Source organism: Cetorhinus maximus, chromosome 12 (assembly GCF_964194155.1).
Source record: "Cetorhinus maximus chromosome 12, sCetMax3.hap1.1, whole genome shotgun sequence".
Lineage (NCBI taxonomy): Eukaryota > Metazoa > Chordata > Chondrichthyes > Lamniformes > Cetorhinidae > Cetorhinus > Cetorhinus maximus.
The window spans coordinates 96072481-96093359 of NC_135890.1; the positions used below are offsets into that span (position 1 = coordinate 96072481).

General features: G+C 40.4%; 1 protein-coding gene across 1 annotated transcript; it reads right to left on the reverse strand.

The window, feature by feature from the left end:
* Positions 1–2714: 2714 nt before the first annotated feature.
* Positions 2715–19291, reverse strand: LOC144687714 (C-signal-like). The gene is made up of 6 exons (XM_078554149.1): positions 18826–19291; positions 15008–15059; positions 8758–8945; positions 6335–6478; positions 3743–3853; positions 2715–3046 (listed from the first exon to the last, which is right to left on the reverse strand). Exons 1-6 carry the CDS (start codon positions 18970–18972, stop codon positions 2933–2935), a joined length of 756 nt encoding a protein of 251 aa, XP_078410275.1. The 5' UTR covers positions 18973–19291; the 3' UTR covers positions 2715–2932.
* Positions 19292–20879: the final 1588 nt, after the last annotated feature.

Below are 20879 nucleotides of genomic sequence, written 5' to 3' on the forward strand. Positions count from 1 at the left end.
TCTGTTGATACCAAGGACTTGTGTATGTATATTGTTAATGCATACAACTGATAGTGTGAGATGGGTTATTAAAAAATGAAGCCTTTTTTTTAGAATTATGACAGTTCATTTTTCGATAGGGAGGGGAATGTCATTAAGATATTGGTGTATTTAATGTTATTGGAAATAATTTTAAATTGGACTTGTAATAGGGTCTGTGTCTGTGAGTGTGTGTCTTAATTGGATTAAAGTCTGGGTGCTTTGATGTATAGTAGTCTTGAGATGTTAAACAGTAAGGTAGAGAGTACATTTGCATTTTGTTGAATAAACCATTCAAAGACTGGAGGTAAAATCTTACACTTAGCTAGGAGACATCAAGCAATATGTTTATATTACTAATAAAATTGAAAGGGGTTTTAATGTTAGAAGAGGTGGCGTTCAAAGGGCCTGGTGATACAATGAGAATTTGCATTCAAAGGGAAGGCTAGGTATATACAGAAAAGAGTTTTGTGTGTAGTCAGAGGCATGCTGCCTGTAAGCCTGCAAAGGAACCAAATTGAAAGGAACCTCATTTTTAATTTGTAAGATAAAATGTGCTTTGCCTGGTGTCTGTTTAAAGTCTATGGGTTATTGTTGCCTTGGTGAAGATTTACCTAGAAGTGATTAATTTGGGAATTTGTTTAAAAGTTATTATGGTGGTAATTTGTAGACATGTGTATGTGTTTAATTCCTTGTTAAATTAGTAAATGTTTAACTTAATTTATATAAAAAAAACCTCTGGAGGCTTGGTGGTTTCTTTCTGAATTCAAAGCTGCATCTCAAAAATATCAATTGAAAATATAGGTTATGACAGTTGTTTAAAGTTTCCCTCTGGGATTTTAAATAACTTAGCCTTTACCAACTGCTGTGTCATAACAATCTTGCAGTCAAGGTGTAGCCCTGAAGTTCTTTGTGTCAGTCAGGTCAGTTTGCACTCCATGCTGCATGAAGCAGGTGACTGACAACTTGTTTGCTTGAAGCAGTTTCGTCACTTTTCCCAGCAATATTCAGAAGCAGGAGAATGGAGTTCTGGATTTCAAACAGATTGCTGTGTTCGCACAATTTTAGGTCTCATCGGCCAAAATTTTACCCTCCCCTCCGCCCGGTTCTGAGGCAGGGAGGGGGAGCATGAAATAGCATGGATGGGATTCTCTCCTGGTAGAGATTTTATGCTGGGGCAGGCAGGGCCTCAGACAGGAAGCCTGCCCTTGCCCCAATTAAGAGCCCTAAATGGCCACGTATTGGCCATTTAAAGGCCTTTTCCTGCCCAGCCTCAATTTTAAGCTGGCAGGCGGATGACAGTTTGCAGGGGGGGGATGCAAAACTAAAGTAAGTTGGATCTCGAGTGGGAAGGGGTGGGGTGCCCCCATCGGAAGCCCCCTTTTGATTTGGGGCACCCTCTCCTTAAGGCCCGGTGACCTTTGGACCTCCATTCCCCTGGCCTAACCCCCAAGAGTCTGATCACGCCCCTTGTGACCCCCCCCAAGGCCTTCCCTACATTTCCCACCCTGGGACCTCTGCCACTTTGCTGTCCTCCGGTCCCCAGGACAGTGCTAGGCAGCTCCTTACAATGCCTCATCCGGCCACTGCACCGCTGTGCCTCGAGGGACTGGGGACCTGCTGGCCAATCTGTGAGGGGCAGAAGTCCCACCTTATGTCAATCAACACTCAGAGTGTAATATAGCATCCGGGCTGCTGCAACCCACCAATTCTTTGGATGAAGGAAGCAGAGTCCTCAACATCCTCAAAATGAAGGCCTTTGACTTCAGGCAGCAGAAGCATTTTCACTCCATTAACCTATGATTACCTGATCACCATGCGGGTTTCTCTGCTCTCCTGGCAGCAGCTACAATGCTTTTATTTTGTGGCAATGCTCCACCCTCCCCACTCTTTGCTCTGCACAGCAAAAGAGAGATTTCTGGCTTGAGGACAAGGCCCATTCCATGCTCACTTGGATCATGAATCAAGCAGATTGCCACAATTAGATCAATGGATCAATCTGAGGCCCGATTGAGCAGTGGGTTTCCTGGTCTGATTTGCCACCTAAATGATGAACTGCCTACAGGGAGTGCCTTTCACACTGACAGCTCACTGATCATATGATAATAAAGGCCAAACATTAAAACTGTACAGGTTCCTCAATGATTTCTTCAGACAGCTACCACAAATGCCCCTTCACCCAACTTATGCGCAACACAAGACTACTTTGGTTATGTCTATCCTGTCCAACATCTCACCCATTATAATTCTAAATAAATAATAAATGTGTATCTATAATGTAATTTTTGAATGGTTTAGAATCAATCATTTTTTCTGGAAAAATAGTTGTGTGTGGTCACCTCTATTAAATTGAAATAGTGCAACATTATTTAATATCTAGGTTTCATTAGTATTCATAATTAATTAACAGTTCATGAAATGAATAAAACCACATTTTTAAGTTGACTTAAGTTAAGTCAGACGGAAGTTTCTGATTTACTGATTGTCTCTCCCCGTGGCCTCCCAGTTCCCCTCCTGAGTGCTGTGCTTGTTATAGATGCTTACCATGTGTTATGCCCTTCCCACTACTTGTGCTTGAAGTCTCCCCAGTTCCCTGATGATTCAATCACACGTCACAAGATGTCAGCAATGCCATGGGAGATCCAACAGTAGTCAATTAAATTGATAAGGTTAAAACGCAACTGTGTACAAATCAGTTAAAATAACCATTTTGGAATAGTTTTATTAAGCCATTTTTTAATATCTAATCATTGAAAAGATAGAATTAGGTATAGCTCAAGAACACTGTAAATTTTCCAAATGCATTTTAGTATTGCTGAAAATCAGTAACAATCTTGCAACTGAAGTCATATTGTGCCACTTTTCCATTTTGTGAAGAGTAAAATTAACACATTAATGCTTAGTAAGTTAGTCTTCACCAAGGTAAACGCTGACCTCTCCAGTCTAGAAACGATCCATTATCTTTGTCTGAAAGCGTCGACAGTACTTTAAGAATTCCACAGACACTTTCCTCCTTAGTTAGTGGTGCCTCATGAAAGTGAATAAAAACTGAATGTTAGTTAGATCTTAAACACAAAGTATACCTTTTCTAGTCTATAGTCTATTTTGCTAAGAGTGGGTAGCTCTGGATCAACCCCCAAACCAGTCTAAAGTTGCCAGATCCTGGGAAAACTTAGATTAAGAATGAACAGAGTGACTCCTCCCATCAGTGGCATCACTGGAATAGCCTGAAGATAAGAATACATGACATATTAAAGTGATTTTTCACTAAAACTTTGAAGGAATACACAAATAGACAAGGACACAATGTAGTCCCATGGATTTTCCTTCACCTTCAAGCTACTTCAATGAAATAAAATAAGGTACACTGTTACTCAACTACTCATAATACTGCAATGTAACCCAGATAGGGGAAAGGGAGAACAAAGGGCAAAAGTGACACCATCTGAAAAATGTATTAAAAATAGTTCATAGAATTTATTCCTGGCAACAGATATTAGAATAAAGGTTGATAGAAGTGAAAGAAAGAGAAAAGTGCGATAAAAGAGACGAATTGAAGAATAGTACAGATGCAAATTAATTATCCAAGAACTAAACATAGTTTTTTTTTAAAAAGTATAATATGGGAACTACTACTTAGACAGGGTGTGACACACATATCCCAGTCCACTAGTTATAGTGTTGGTTATAATTTTAGACCTGATCTCAGTATTTATTTTCTTACCTTTTCACCGCCCATCTCTGTTTTAACCCAACCAGGGTGCAATGAAATGCAAAGGATTCCATGGGGTTTCAGCTCATTAGCCAAGCACCTCGTCACCATATTCAATGCAGCCTGGTTAAAAACCAATATCATCATGAAATTGGCTCAATAAAAGACAATCTGAGAATCAGAAAACATAAACTTGGGAGTATACTGACTGCAGTGTTTTAGAGCCATTGAATCATTGGCCTGGATTTTGCTGTGGTAATAACAACGAAACAGTTAACGTTCGGCATCATTATTCCACTGAAATTGACAGCAACTTCAAGGGCCTGGACATACGCAGAATAACACAGAAGTTGATGTCACTGAGTTTATGCTTCTCCATAGGGTGCACTGTCGTTGTTTCCACAGACTGGAATCATGAATGGACAAAAACTTCCACTCTAATGCTTAGTCTCACTGTAAAAACCCTTGAAAAAGCTGCACCTTGTTGAATGAGGTGTAAACTGGGCTTTTAAAGCAGCATACTAACTTCATCATTATTGCTAAACAATCTTACTGGCCTCGAAATGTTCATTTGTGGAATGTCAACTTTCTCCACAATAATAAAAAAGAATTAACATTTTTAAAAACACGTTTTTATAAAGTTTTATTTATCTTTACTTTAGCTTCTATCTTAATATAATCATTCATTTATTTCATTACCTGAAATTTTAAATTAAAAGTGAAGGTTTTAACTTCTTTTAAGCGCTTTTAACTTCCTGGTTCGCTGTACTGAATACTTCAATTTGATTGGTTGTATACCAGCTTACTGACATCACTGCTGCTGCATGTGAGGGCATTTCCTGGATTTGGCGCAAGATTTAAATTGCTATTGGAAAAGGGAAAATTCCCACCAGAGATTGCTAGGTTATTATGGGCAGCTTTCTTTGTGGTCAGCAGCGACCGACCTTCCTGTGCCACTGACCACAAAATTTGGATCACTGTATCTATTGCCCCCGCCTAGTGCCCATTGCCTATCAGGACAGGCTACGACTCCCCACGACCCTGAATTGGATGAAACAGTTCTGGAAAAGTGAGTGAGTGAATCTATTGTAGGAACATTTCAAGATTAACTCTACTGCCCTACAGTTTTCCCATAGCCCTTATTCTTCCTCTATTTCTAATGCTTATTCACTTATCCATTTAAAAATTTCAATGGTTTCTGCCTATGATTCCTGACATCAAGCAGAACCCTTTCACGCAGGACTTCCCAAACTGTGGATCGTGAAATTTTGGCATCGCGAATACCGTGGAGCTTGGACTGATTTGACAGCTGTGAGGCCCCTTTAAACCCTCACTTTTATTCTATTGGTGGGTGTGGCCTAAAGGACAGCTCTCTGATGCCCAATTCCTGCTGCAAAAAAAAGGCTGTGAAAAGGTAGGTGTTTGTTTAAAAAAAAAACCCTGCAGGTTTAAACACTTCTCACTATGCTCAACCTCACTCCTCCCCACCCCAAAGATCATCGTGCTCCACCCTGCCCCGCCGCAGCTCAATAACTCTCATATCCCCCCAATTATCAACCTGGGGTCATGTGAAGTCTAGGGCATTAAAATGCGGTCATGCCAAAAGTTTGGGAAGCACTGCTCTAACATCTCTTTCTAAAGAAAATTCTTCCAACAACTTCTCCTCTCACTCGAAATGACTCTTTTAAACTGATGACCCCTTGCTAACAACATCCCAACCAAGGGAATACTCTTTCCCTATTCACTGACAAAACCGTTCGCAATTTTAAAAAAAATCTTAAATGAAATTACTCCTAGTAATTCAAGTCCATATGATTTCTAATCTCTGGCATTTCTCTGGTGAATTTATGGTGTGCTATCTGTAGTTTTGATATCTGTTCTGTCACGGGTTGACCAAAATTACGAACAGTATCTGAACTGGGATCTTACCATTGCCTTGTACACATTTATCATTACTCATTGTTGCTTATGCTCTCCATGTCTCTATTTAGAAAACTCAATTTTTTTCAATGGTCTTATCTACCTACTTTCAATTATTACAGTAATCTCATTGCATTTCCAGAAAACAGCTCTAAGGACAAGCAGTTTGCCACAATACGGAGTTATCATCTCCAGCACTGGAGTTCAATTCCAAACCAGATTGATGGGATGAAAGTCTCCTCTGAAGGGGGTCTGTAAAATAAGCTTGGGCAGCTAAGCTACTGCCTAGCTACAGCAGAACAGGAATCTCTAATTAGCAATTTCACTCAAGGAGCCACAAGATGCTAGTGTGTAAAATGAAAAAAATACCACGCTGATAAAGCTGGTAGTCCTCTTCTGAGGGCAGGGCTGAGACATGTTGTTGGGAAAAGTAGAAGATTTACTCTGCAGCTAGCTGTGTCATATCTGATCTGGGAGCAATAAACAGTTTCATCCTGATAAGTACAACCAATCATAACACTCACTACCTGCCACTTCTCCCGCACCAAAAAAACATTTTATTGATCTTGCAAGAGGTACAGACCATAGCAAGTACAACTGATAGCACAAAAATTTCTTTGCACAAGCAGTGCCTTTTATAACAGTTTCATCATTTTTACTCTCTGTGTATTGGAATATACTGACCTTGCTGACCCGGTATGCAAATATTGTCTCACTTTTATTGTCAAGCAGCTCAATGGAACCCATGCTGGAGGACATGTTGATAACTGCTGCTTTCTTAGGTTCATCACTCAGCTGAGCTGCTCGCTGCAAAGCTGGCAGCAAAGCCTGTCAAATAAAGAGATGCAATAGCACTAACGAGAATTAAACACCCGAAATGAAAATAGGACTTGGTTTACTTAAAATTGATTTCATTAGAAAATGAAAGAATTTTTAATGGAAATTAATAGCATTTTTTATTAAAATGCTAGAACAATAAAAGGGACACTGCACCACAGATGATGAACATGTGTGCAATTCCATTTACTCTTTGATAGTCTTTCAGGTTAGTTTTAAAAACATTTCAAAGCATGGCAAATGTGGTGAGGATTATTACGTGATAATAACAATTAACAAATATCAACATATGATCACTTCTAAACTTTTCTCATCAGTATTTTCATTTACAGTGTGTCTATAATACTGTCAAAGGCATATGACAGGATAAGATGTTTGGGGAGAATACGTATAAGATGTGCATATTTTGAAGTGGAACTATACAACAAGCTTTGCATATCTTAAACAAGCATTTTCCTTCTCAACCAATTTTCTTTGTTTCCATGCTGAAGGCATTGTCACCTTGCTAATACCAAACCAATATTCACTGACATGTCTGAGATTTGGGGAAAAAGGCAAAATACTGTGGATGCTGAAATTTTGAAATTAAAACAGAAAATACTGGAAATATTCAGCAGTTCTGGCAGCATCTGTGAAGAGGATGTTAGTGTTTCAGTTTGGTGATCTTTGATCAGAATAAGATAATGTTTGAAAAATGCATCTAAGACTGTCATGAAAATGTAATAATTTTCATAATATTATTGTGATTTATTGTAAAGGTAGGTTAATAGTGGGGTTTGGATTAGTTTGTGTGTGTGGATGTATGTGTGTGGGGGTACTTAATTGAATTAGAGGCAGCAGTCTGGAGCTCGAGTGATCAAAAGGAAAGCTAGGTTTGAAATGTTAAATATGTAAACATGGCTGAAGTTTCAGAATGTGAGGTGTGAGGAATATTTGCATTTTTAGATAAGCCAGAATAGTTTGAATTTAAAAAAGATGATGAGATATTACACCTAGCCATATGAAGCTAAGTCAAATAGTGTGTTTATTTTTCCCAAAGGTTATTGATAATACGAGTACTATGAAATATTTATATTATTGAAAAAGTAAAGTTGCAAAAATATATTGGAACAATGGAATTTACATTAAAAAGAGAGAAACATGTATAGAGGAGATGAGGCCGTGTGTATGGAGGAAGGCATTCTAAGGTGTAACATAAGTGTAAAAAGCCTCCAGCCTCTATGCATCAAGTTGCTGTCTACAGGAACCGAAGCTAAGAAAATTCACTTTGAATATCACTGTCCAGGATATTGTATGCTTTGCCTGGGTCTGTTGTAATCTATTTTTGTTTTACTGTTGTCTTTATGGAGGAGTAACTGTAATTAGGGGATTCAGGAGTTATCTCGTAGTAATTTGTAGACCTTTGTATGTGCTTATAATCTTTTCTTTTATGAATAAATGTTTAATTTAGTTTTGTAAAAAACCTCTAAGCCTCAGTGGACTTATTGTTACTGAATTGAAGGCACGCATCTCGAAATAAAATACAAATTGCAAAACAGTTGTGGCAGCTGTTTTAAGTTTCCCTCTGGGATTTAAACAGCTCGGCATTTACCATCCGCTGTGCCATAACTAAGACATGTAGATTTTGAACTGGAATTGTGTTACAAGCTTTGCACATCTTATCCCACTTTAAAAGCAACTCATATTACAATGTTCTGATGAAAAGTCATCTACCTGAATCGTTAACTGTTTCTCTCTCCAGAGATGTTACCAGACCTGCTGAGCAATTCCAGCATTTTATGTTTTTATTACTGAAATTCAGGATTTAATTTTGAACAGTCAATATAGAACTTCAAAATTTTTTGCTCAGCCTTCCCAATGATGATATTCTCTGCTCTTTCACAATCACCTGGTTAATTCAACCAAAAGTCAGTTTTGCATTTACTGTAAATCGATGATGCATCAAATGAGGACCACATATGCGTAACAGGAATCACAACAGTTTCATCAATACAGGTGAAGCTGAAAAACCATCAATGCAAAATGCAAGCAAGTATTTATTTTTAAAAAGCCACCATGGTGCCCACCACAGTACAAAATATTCTGTTACATTATTAAGTATTCCATTCTTACAATATCATTTGCCCCTATTCTTGTCTAAGAGATTGTATCATGAGACCACTCTCTATCCTACCCTCCTTTCCCCATTCATTCAAAGAATAAGGTGGGATAAATATACTAAAACCAATCATAATTGCAAACTTGTAACGAATGCAAGAACGTGACGTTACCTTGGTTACCATCATTGGTCCAACAGTATTGGTTCTGTAACTTTTCATCATTGTTTCAGAAGTAACTTCACTGAGGTCTCCACCAAAGTAGACTCCAGCATTATTTATTAGCAGATTTAGGCCATTGTTTTCCAATATCTTCTCAATCTGATCAGCACATTCTTGAATGTTGTCAAGGTCGTCAACATCTTTAAAACACCACATAATAAAGTGATTTTAGTTCCATTTTTATACTGCATTGTCCCATTTTAAAAGCAACTCATCAAATGACGGTACAAAGGAGACAGCTACACACTACTGCCAACACTCATGTTGCTCTGCTAATTGAATGCCTGGGAAATACATCTAAGGTATGTAGATTTTGAAGTTGAATTGTGCTGAATAATGCTGAAGGTATTAATGCCTTGTATAGATGTGACTGCAAAAGCAATTGTCATTTACAGTTTCTCAGCCAAGTAGCCATTATTAACACACAAGCCTCTAAACAAGCGTTCCAGGTAACATAGTCAAGCTGATTCTGTTCTCATCTGACGTCTGCATATACGCACTTCTAGATCGGATCTCAAATGCAGCAAGACCAGCCAATTATCCCCTCACCAGCCTAGAGCTATCTATACAGACATCCCAATCATAGATCTTATTGTTCCATATGGTTCAGTAGCTTTATATTTTAGCTTTGCAGAAGGATAATGTAGTCAATCATGTCGAAGGCTGCAGACAGATTGAGAAGGACAAGGAGGGATAGTTCATCTTTGGCATAGTCATGTAGGATGTCATTGTGGCCTTGATAAGAGTTGTTTCAATGCTGTGGCAAGGCAGAAACCCGATTGGAAGGGTTCAAACAAAGAATTCTGGAAAATATGGGCACGGATTAGGGAGATAACAATATACACGTTCACTTTGGACAGAAAAGAGAGGTTGGCGATTGGGCGGTAGTTTGCAAGGGCAGCGGGGTCAAGGATTTTTTTTTGAACAAGTTGGCTAATGAAAGAGGGAGGGACAAGGCTCCATTTCAGAAAGCCAGTTGGTGAAGGACAGCCATTATTTTTTTTAACACATATTTATTTAGAGCTACATATTAGAAGCATGCACTTCCTAACCTAACAACATCTTGTTTCTGTCTGTGTCTATTTATAGCAGCTTAAGTGAACCACTGGCTAATGCCCACTACTTCCATTCAATTAAACACAATTAATAGATTCCCTTCTCTCTCTTTAAATAAAAATTAATTTACATGCACATCCAAGCTTTCAAACCAATTTACATCAAAAACCTTGACATTCTGTACAAAGCATTATAATGCAAGATGCCTCTCCTTTAAAACTTCTAACAGTTTCTTCATAAATGCATTTATTGCTTTATAAAACAATAATAGTTGATGATCTGCATCCACCCATTTAACGTGAGAGATTTCCTTTCTCTCTGATACTTGATTCAAGATAGCAAGGTAAATCATGAACTTTTCATACTCTTGAGTGTACATTATCCCACAGTGAGCAATTATCTGCATAACATTCAATCATCAGTACATCCCTTTACAGAATATCACTTATTTGACAAATAGAATCCCATAATGACTGCCTCCATCAGGGCCAATAGTTCAGCAGCCAAAGTATTGTTAACAACTCTCCTTATTTACTTAGCTTCCCAAGCTAAAGAACAACATTTACCATTTCTACTTATAGGAAATGTTACGAAACCAGCAGCACTAGAAAACCCATCAGGAAGATTAGCATCACCAAAAAGGAGTAGTTTCATACTCTTTGGCTTACCTAAGGTTGGAACTTAGTGTACATTTCTCCAGATTTTAATTCTTTAATGTTTTATTTTCCCTTAAAACATTCCAACGTTTAGGGTGTTTCACTATACCTGTAGTACTTGTAAAAAATTCTTTCATGGCATGTTGGCATTGCTGGCAAGGCCAGCATTTGTTGCCAGTTGCCTAATTTGTTCCCTAATTGCCCTTGAGAAGGTGGCGTTTTCTTGAACCATTGCAGTCCGTCGGGTGTAGGTACACCCAGAGCTGTTAGGGAGTTCTAGGATTTTGATCCAGTGACAGTGAAGGACTGGAGATATAGTTTGGAAGGTGCTGTTGAAGGAGGCTTGGTGAATTGCTTAACTCCAATACATGAAAACTAGCACCTGGTCTAGTCTGAGTTCCCAACCAGTTTAACTGACCAATCAAGCTTTGCAATAGCTCTGTCTCTTCTTTAGATGTATTGGGTGGAATCTTGTGAAGCTTCCAGGAGCCGGAAAAGAGTCAGGCAGGAGCACTTAATTGTGCAGGAGGCCAAAAGTCAGCTTCCCAACAGCAGGATGCAACTATGGAATTAAGTTGGTGGTGGATTGATGGTTGATCAAGCTTCCCAATTTGCATGTCATGCATGCTCATTAAAAGGCAACCTTGCCAGAACTAAGTGTACCTTTGCAATTAATTAATCAACAACTGAGAGACACATACCTTCAGATTCACAACGGTTTAAACGTGGCATGCAGCAGGCAAGGTAGTCTTCCTGGTGGATTTAGAGTGAGTAGGACCTGCTTTTCCTTTGGGGAGCTTTGTTCAGCTATTGGAGAGGAGGCATTGATAATTGAGATTGGCGGTAATCAAAAGGGAACAAGGCATGGCTGACCAAGAGAGGGTGAGAGGGAGAGAGATGGCAGCCCCATGAAGTCTCGTGGGGAACAGAGGGAGGAAGCTGGACTACCAGGGAAGGTCAATGTCAAAAGGTGGTTGGTTAAGCATTGTTGAGTGGAGATCAAGGGTTATACAGGAAGGTCAATAGTGAAGTCCTGAGAGTTGGGGGTAACAGAGGAAGCTCAAGGATGAACTACCCATCCCAGGGCAACTTGTCAACTTGTAACAAAAACAGAATTACCTGGAAAAACTCAGCAGGTCTGGCAGCATCGGTGGAGAAGAAATCAGTTGACGTTTCGAGTCCTCACGACCCTTCGGCAGAACTGAAGTATAGTTAGGAGAGAGGTGAAATATAAGCTGATCTAAGGTGGGGGGCGGGGGGAGAGAGAAGTTGAGGGTGGGGTGATTGTGGGGATAAGCAAGCAGTGATAGGAGAAGATAATCAAAAGATGTCACAGACAAAAGGATCAAAGAGGTGTTGAAGGTGGTGATATTATCTAAGAAAAGTGCTAATTAAGAATGGAAGGCAGGATACTCAAGGTACAGCTCTAGTGGGGGTGGGGTGGAAAGACTAACAAAGTTTTAGTTTTAGATTTAAAAATAATGGAAATAGGTGGGAAAAGAAGAATCTATATAAATTATTGAAAATAATAAGTCAACTTGTAGTCTGGTTGGTTGATCAGATAAAATTTTATGCAGTACTTCATTGATCAATGTATGATTTCCTTTGACAGGGTCCATTGCTGAAAGGACTTTCAACTGTCATATTCATGACTGTGTTCACGTTTTCACACTTCTCTGAACTTGTCTTTGGAAAACTACCCCCCATTACCAGTTAGAAATTTTGCTCACACCAAAACAAAAAATGCTGGAAAAACTCAGCAGGTCTGACAGCATTTGGACTGCATCCACAGATGCTGTCAGACCAACTGAGTTTTTCCAGCATTTTTTGTTTTTGTTTCAGATTTCCAGCATCCGCAGTATTTTGCCTTTACCTATTGAACTTTTGCTGCTGTCCCAAGTACAATCCCTATTAATTTTTCCATGATTTTATCTATAATAACCCTTTCTTTCTTACTAAAGTATTATCCTAGAAAGACTAAATTTGGTCACCAGTCCACAAAATGCAGAATGAAGTTAATTGCCCCTGTTCCACACCTTTAGATTCATGACAACTATCTCATTAAAGTCATATGTCAATGGAAGGCTTACAATTGGAAGTGCAGCATCCTCTTATACTTTTCACAGAGTTCACAATTTTCTCTAATCTCTCCTGTTAGTTCTAATTTACTCTTCTTCAACCACACCTGCATATTTAAGCAGGATTTTTAACTTTTAACAAGAAGAGTGAATAAATAGTCTATGTAACTTTTAAGACAATTTGCTTTTTTTTCTCTGATTCTTTTCACCTAATTCCATTAATACTTGTCTAACACTGAGAAACATCAGGTCTAGTTAAGGTCGATATAATAATGTCCTGACTGGGTAAACGGCAGATCCAAAGTAATTGCCTTATCAAGCTCTATGTCAAGTCTCATCTGTGCCTGTCTCATTGAAGGTTTACTGAACACTACTAGAGACTTCATCAGTACTTACAAAATGGCTTACTCCAGCTATTTTACTTGCAAGTACAATTCTTTTTAGTGATCCCAATGTGTTGTCATCACCAAACCTAAAGCAAACCATACTTCTATATTCCTTAACCTTGCGTTGATCCTCACTACATAATGAATCAATTTGTTCCATGTACTGTCAAAGCGCAAACACTATCCAGCACTGCACAGCTAAAGGAGTCCACAACTAACACATCCATCACAGGACTGAAACTCCTTGCGACAAGTACAGTTTGTTCATATTCATCATTATCTTCACCCTCTTTTTCAGAATTCTCTGTATTATGTCATTTTGAGAGCCCTGCCTCTCCACTTTGGCCAATTCACTGTATAATACTTTGAGTCACACCTGAAGCACTTATCAACTATTCCTTGAGCATTCCTGGGATTTATTTGACTAATATTGCAGTTCCAATTCTGTCTTCTGCTGCTATAACCGAATCTAATAAAGATGCTTTCATTCTCATTCTGCCACTCTTTAATCCATCCTAATGCATTGGCACCAGCATTCAGTATCTGGAACATTTCAAAATCTGGCAATCTTTTAAGTCTTCAATACTTTGTATCACCGTAGAATTCCCCATTTGTTCCAGGAAGGCTAAGAAAAATGACTGTTTCCCAGGAATTTTCTCAAGACAACAGACATCCAACACAACAGGGTTTCTCTCAGAGAACTGAACACCATTTAGAGTCAGGAGCCTGCCCAGATGAGGCACCTTTGCACAATCCAGCAATTTAAATGTTCACATTGTTCCAGGGATCTCCATATTGAATTGTCAATCTTTTATTCAATCTGTTAAAGTTCTCCATGGAATGACAATTTGTTCTTCGAAATCTACCAAAGACAGACCATTCCTTATAGGTATTTAACAGATTATCATTTTTTGTAAAATTCATCCAAGAACTCCAATAAAAATGGCAAAACCTTCATCACTGTTCAACTAACAGGCACCCAGCTCACAAAAATATTTTACTTCTTATTTTACTTTTTGTAGGAAGTGAAATTCCAAGGCCTACCATGTTTCTTCTTTGGTAGATAAGTAATCTCTGTCCTCATATCTACTTTATTCTTGCACTGCTCATATGGTTCAGACTCCAAGAATGTGTAATTGGAGTGTAATCATACCTTGATAATTTATACTTACTTTTTGTCATTTTAAACAATGGCTACTAAGATGGTAGTTTTCTGTCTGAATTTTTTTTTTTGCTTCCAAATTTCACCTTCAGACAATCATTCTCTGCTACCATGTTCCATTCCAGAAAGCCAGTTGGTAAAGGATAGAACAACAGCCAATTTTTACACAGTTTTATATTTATTTGCAGAGTTACACATGACAAGCATATATTTATTGACCTAACAACCCACAGTTTCAATCTCTTTATTAAAAGGGGCGCAAGTGCATCACCAGTTAATGACCACCACCAGCATGCAATTAAACACAATTAATATACAATTAGCAGGTAGTAACTGAAGAGAGGGAACTGCTAACAACATCAGCTGGCATGGAGACCAGGAAAGGAAGTTACATGGTCAGTTGTTTAGTGGGAATAGGGTCAAGGGAACAAGAGATGGGTGGACAAGCTGAGCTCGGAGAGGACATGAAGGGAGAAAGGAGAGGAGCTAGAGAACAATGGATGTTAAGGTTTTAAGGTCTTCTCAGTGATATGGAATATTTTGTGTATGTTCTTCTAAAAGGTTCTCTGTACTCATCCCAATATTACAGGCGATAGGTATTAGCTGAAACTGCCTTCATCCAAAAATCCAACTTTATAAATTCAGCTAATCAGTGCCATTAATACAGTCAATAACATATACTGAGAAGAGATGAATTTCATTAAATATTTATATTAACAGCATCAATAAGTTCAATTTATAAATTTGTTCTCTGATGTAGGCCATCTATATTTAAGATGGAGCCCATAGTAAAAAAAAATTCAGGGTAAGAAAATTTACAATGCATTCTTAACTAAAATTACAAGGTTATCACTAATCACTTACCCAACTTAAGTACTTTTATATTTGAGAATCTCTTTGCCAGGTTCCTAAGATCCTATGGAGAACAGAGACATGGGTTTCATACAGAAAATCTTGTTGCATAAGAAAAACTTAACGTAAGAACATAAAAACAGGAGCAGGAATAGGCCACTCGGCCCAATGAGCACCATTCAACAAGATCATGGATTTGTGGCCTTAGCTCCACTTTCCTGCCTGCCCCCCTGCCTCGCCACCCCCGCCATGAACTTTGACTCCCTTGTAGATGTAAATCTGTCCTACACGATCAACCGGTAACTGCAAAGCATTACCATTGCATTTGCTAGCCAATTCTCTCTCAAGGAAATCAAGGCAGAAGACAGAGTTAGGAAAGATTACCATGAGTGAAAGGGTATCTGCAGAACAAATGAGGTTATGTGGAGGTCTTGTGCTGCAGTGGTAGCGTCCCTATCTCTAGACCGGAAGCTCCGGGTTCAAGTCCCACTTCAGGACTTGATGGCCATGGAAGGTGCATTCATAATGTGGCCAAACTGGTTGATTATTAGTCTGTAAATCCTTCCATTTCACCTGATGGCAGGCAGTAAGAGCAGGAGTTTCCTGGTCAGCTATACTGTAAAAGGCAATGGCAAACCACTGCAGTACTTTACCAAGCATGATCACAGACCAATCCAATGGAAGTCCATGGTCACCAGTGCCCTCTTAGGCCATGGTACCTGAAGGAAGAGGAGGTTGTGTATCTAAGACTGTCTGCATGACATGACACAATATGGACTGAGGTTTTATTCTCATTGATAATGTTATTGACTGGGAATGTGATAGTTAACATTTCCAAAATTATAAAGAATTATTCCAGATTTTTCACAGATTGCAAGTATTTCAAATGCATTTTCAGCCTTTGTAAATGCTGAATAATGCAAAGGTAGCTGACAAAGGAAAGCAAGGGTAAAGGTGCCAGCAGCAAATGGAGTCTGTGGCGAAGTGACAAAGCTATTTGTTGGATAGTGAAGTGGGGATTCTGCTGCATGAGAACATTAATAGGCCTTCAGGCCCTCGAGCCTGTTCCACCATTCAATTAGATCATGGCTAATCTGTACATGATCTCCATTTATCCACTTTTGCTCCATATCCCTTGGTACCCTTATTGAACAAGAATCTATCAAACCTCAATCCTAAAAATTTCAATTGACTGAGCATTTTGAGGACAGCGTTCCAGATTTACACTAACTTTGGTGTGCAAAAAATATTTCACTTTTTTCCCCTCAAAAATGTATACTTTATTCATAAAATTTATAGAAGTACATGACATGACCATTCAACGTTGACATTACATAAAGTGCAAACCAAACTAGTTTCTTCCAATACTGCATTTACAATTACAGTTAATATTTACAAGGTTCACCACATAACAAACTTACAGCCCGAGGGGTTTTACCCAGTTTTCAGCTCTTTAGAGTACAATGGCTGAAAGATGGATGTCTTTCCCCATTGTGCGTTTGTGGTAGCTACCCCAAGCTTTAGTGCATACATCAGCATGTAGTCATGGACCTTGGAATGTGTCAGTCCGCAAAACTTGGTAATAGAAAACTCTTTACACTGGGAGACCAGCAAGTTTCAGGCTGTGTCTTTCACCGAGTTGATTGTCCTCCAGCCATAGTTGATGTTAATCTCAGTGTGCATCCCTGGGAACAATAGCCCGTAGAGCACAGGGTCCTGCGTCACAGAGCTGCTTCGGAATAAGCCTCGACAAAAACCACTGCATCCTTTCCAGACTTTCTTTGCAGCAGAAGTAGATGAACATTCCAGAAGAAGAAGAACAGTTTCTTCTCCACCAAAGCCCCATTGAGGTCAATGTGCGGAGGGGGTCAGATTCCAGGTGTGCTGTTAAGATCTGACGGGGTGGGCCCTTCTTACCACCAGCCAAGCTACATTTTGGTGCTTGTTTGAAAGTTCTGGTGATGAGGCATTCTGCCAAATGACTTTGACAGTCTGCTCAGGGAACCGTCCGACAGGATCTACCATCTCCTTTGCCTGCAGGGCCTCAAGGATGTTATGTGCAGATATGATGGACTTGTGATCAAACATGGTTTTCTGCATAAACTTTTCCATGATGGACAGGTGATACAGCACAGTCCAACTAAATGGAGCGTTACATGGCAACATGGCTAGACCCTTCCTTCGCAACCCCAGGGACAGTAGAACCTCAGCATGGACACTTGGGGCAGAATTTTCCCCCCTTTTGTGGGGGGAGGGGGGGAGAGTTGATGGGCGGGCGTGTGCAGGTGCGCTTCCGATTGGCGCCCCCAATCGGAGGCGCGGCACCATTTTACACCGGCGGGCCAATTAAGGCCTGCCCAGCATGACGTTCGCAGGGAAGCGCTATGCACTTCCTGTGTGGGCGGGGGAGAATCCCAAAATCGAGTGCACTCTTTCGTGCGCATGCTAAGTGCTGCCTCAGGGAGATGACCTCTACTTTCAAAAATATTAATAGAGAAAAAAAATTCCCTTACATGTCCCCTCATGCTCATAATTTCCAAAAAAACTTTATTACAATTTTAAAAACTCTATATGAAACCTCATCCCGCCCGTGAATGAGGTTTCATGTTTTTCTACTTCCCGCCGGGGCCCCTGACCTGCCCTCCAGCCTTAAGGTTGGACGCGCAGGTCCACTAATTACTTTAATTGATCTGTCAGTGGTCTCAATTGGCCATTGACAGGTCCGCAGACGCGCAACTGATTTTGCTGCGCCCCCGCCTTCCTGAAAATTTAAATGGGGCGCGGTGACGTCAGGAGTTCCGCCCGACATCATCGTACCCATTTCACGCGTTGGTGAGCGGGCCCTGCCCCCCGCTCGCCGACAGTAAAATCCTGCCCCTGATGTTTGCATACCGACGGTTTACGCACAGCTTGATGCGGCCACACACGAAAGTGGCTAGTTTTAATCGTAAGTTTATGAATCCTTGTTCTGGATTCCTCCAAAGGAAATCTCTGTTGTCTATGCTATCGAATCCCTTTACCACCATAAATACATCAATTGGATCAACCTCATCTGTCCAAAATCAAGGGAATATAAACTGAGTTTCTGTTAACCTGTTCTTATAATTAAACCCTGTAAGGTCTGGTATCATTCTGGCGAATCTACACTGCACTCCTCCCAGGACAACTGTATATGTTTCTGGAGGTTTGGCACCCACACTAAACGCAGTACTTTAGATGCAATTTCATCGAGGCCCTGCTTCAGTTGAAGCATTTCTTCCTGACTTGTGAATTCCAAACCCCTTGAGATAAAGGCCAATATGCCACTAGGCTTTGAAGTAGATGGAAGAAGAATCTGCCTTGGGTGGCATTCCAGTGTACCATTCCCTGAGGCAGAGAGGGGATTGCAACCAGAGTCAATACTGTACACTTCTTGTACCGTCTAGGAACGGATGCACAAGATCGGCAAGGCAAGTCCCTGAAACAAGTCATTGCTCATTTTTGGTGAAATACTGATTTGGTAATAAGGGGCAGAGATTAGATCGCTTGATGTGGAGCCAGATGTTCTGGTTCCTCAGCTATTTCATTCCCAGACACAACTGACTGAAAAATACAGCCTGAAATGTGTTGGGACATGAATTGCAACTCTTTAAGCTGCACGATTTCCAATATTTTTCATGATTTCTAGTCCTTTTCAGTGAACAAAAACACCTTTTAACCACCTTCTCATGGGCAATTAGGTGCAAGAAATTTTTAAAAAAAAATAAGTCACTGTAATTGCTCAACTACGTAAAGTAGAAAGGTGAAGTGAATTTTATTCATTAATTTTGCACTAAATTGAAGCCACTCACCAGTGCTCGTGGGCTCTCGGGGTCCCTGCAGCCGGTGAACAGGTAGTGGGGCGGCCGCTCAGCCTCCACCAGCTGGCGGACCAGCTCCAGACCCAGGCCGCGGTTCGCGCCCGTCACTAGCACCGACCTCATCGGCAGCGCCTGCATCCTGAGCGCGGTGTCCTCCACGCTCGGCCTCCGCTGCCAAGTGCCTAAAATATTCAGCAGCCTTCAGTATTCACTAGTGAAAGGTTAGCCCAAATCCTGGCTTGACGCCCAGAGGCCAATCCGTTAAAACCTGTCCGGCAACCTCAGCAAACTTCCACCCACAATGTCATTGTGCAAGTAGCTGGACTATTCAGCCCTAACAAAGGGCTCCAAATAGACCCTAACCCCCTTCTTTTTTCTCTGCAGCCCTGCCTTAACCCTCCATTTCAAACATTTTATCCAATTCCCTTTCGAAAGCTGCAAACGCCACACTTTTTCGCCCCCACCCCAGGCAGTGCATTCCAAATCACAGCAAACTGGCTGCTTAAAAAACAAATTATCCACATTTCTCTGTGACAAGTCTGATCCAATAGCAAAGAAGCCCTGCAAGCCTCAGGCAAAGCAGAGGAAGGCTTGAAAAACTGCACCGTGTAAACAACTTACAAACCTCCTACAACCCTCTGGGGTATCCACATTCTTCTGATTCTGGCCCCTTGTGCATCCCTGATTTTAATTTCTCTATCGTTTGGTGGTCGTGCCTTCAGTTGCCTAGGCGCTAAGTTCTGGAATACCCTCCCTACATATATTTCTCTTTCAGTAAATTTAGTGTCACTTACTTGGTGCGTTGCCAGTAGTTTGGGAAGCTACAGTCCATGTTTGTATCACGTTTTTACATCTAAAATGTGATTTCCACTAAATGTTACTGAAAATATTCTAGGATTTCGTTCTAAATAGTAGTAAATAATCTATTATTGGAGAGAAAAAAGGTTTTTTTAAAAGTAGCACCCAATAGCAAATAGAGAATTTAATACATTATGTCCATTCTAGCTTGGCAAGGCTATATACAGCAAATGGCAAATACAATGATATAGAACTACATTTGAACTTACATCTACTTTATATAATCCCCATTGCTTTACCTTCTGGTGGTTTTACTGTATTGTCTTACATGTGTAAATAAAAAAGTATTAGTTAATGCATACTAATGTGTTCTACTTCCTTTTTGATGATCCTGGCCATTAGGAGTTGAGCCTCTCATTCAGCAGTGCTTTGTGTTTCCCCTTCCATGATTGATTTGGTTTGTGCAACTAGTAACTGTAGTTTGGACTGGGCATTGGAAACAATAAAATGATCTAATTATTTTGCATCTTTGATACGGCCTTACCTGGTCTGGTCTACATGTGACTCCAGACCTATAGCAATGTGGTTGACTCTTAAATGCCCTCTGAAATGGCCTAGCAAACCACTCAGTTGCATCAAACAGCTACAAAATCACAAACAAGGAATTAAACCAGACAGACCACCCAGAATCGACCTAGGCATCGGAAACAGCAATCTCAGCCCAGTGGACCCTGCAAAGTCATCCTTACTAACATCTGGGGGCTAGTGCCAAAATTGGGAGAGCTGTCTCACAGACTAGTCAAGCAACAGCTTGAGATAGTCATCCTCACGGAATCATATCTTACAGATAATGTCCCAGACACCACCATCACCATCACCATCCCTGGGTATGTCCTGTCCCACCAGCAGAGAGGTTGCGGCACAGTGGTATACAGTCGGGATGGAGTTGTCCTGGGAGTCCTCAACATCAACTCCGGACCCCAGGAAGTCTCATGTCATCAGGTCACACATAGACAAGGAAACCTCCTGCTAATTACCACGTAGCGGCCCCCCTCAGCTGATGAGTCAGTGCTCCTCCATGTTGAACACCACTTGGAGGAAGCAGTGATAGTGGCAAGGGCACAGAACCAACAAGAGGGAAAAAATACTAGACCTCATCCTCACCAACCTGCCTGCCCCAGATGCATCTATCCATGACAGTATCAGTAGGAGTAACCACTGCACAGTCGTTGTGGAGACGAGTCCAG

What these genes read in the sequence shown, in the direction of transcription:
- LOC144687714 (XM_078554149.1), bottom strand. Translation starts at nt 18,972, where the DNA reads ATGCAGGCGCTGCCGATGAGGTCGGTGCTAGTGACGGGCGCGAACCGC. An exon ending in GACCAATGATGGTAACCAAG is followed by an intron (nt 6,479 to 8,757) that starts GTAACGTCACGT and finishes TTTATTTGACAG; the next exon opens with GCTTTGCTGCCAGCTTTGCA. An exon ending in TTGCATACCGGGTCAGCAAG is followed by an intron (nt 3,854 to 6,334) that starts GTCAGTATATTC and finishes GTTTTTAACCAG; the next exon opens with GCTGCATTGAATATGGTGAC.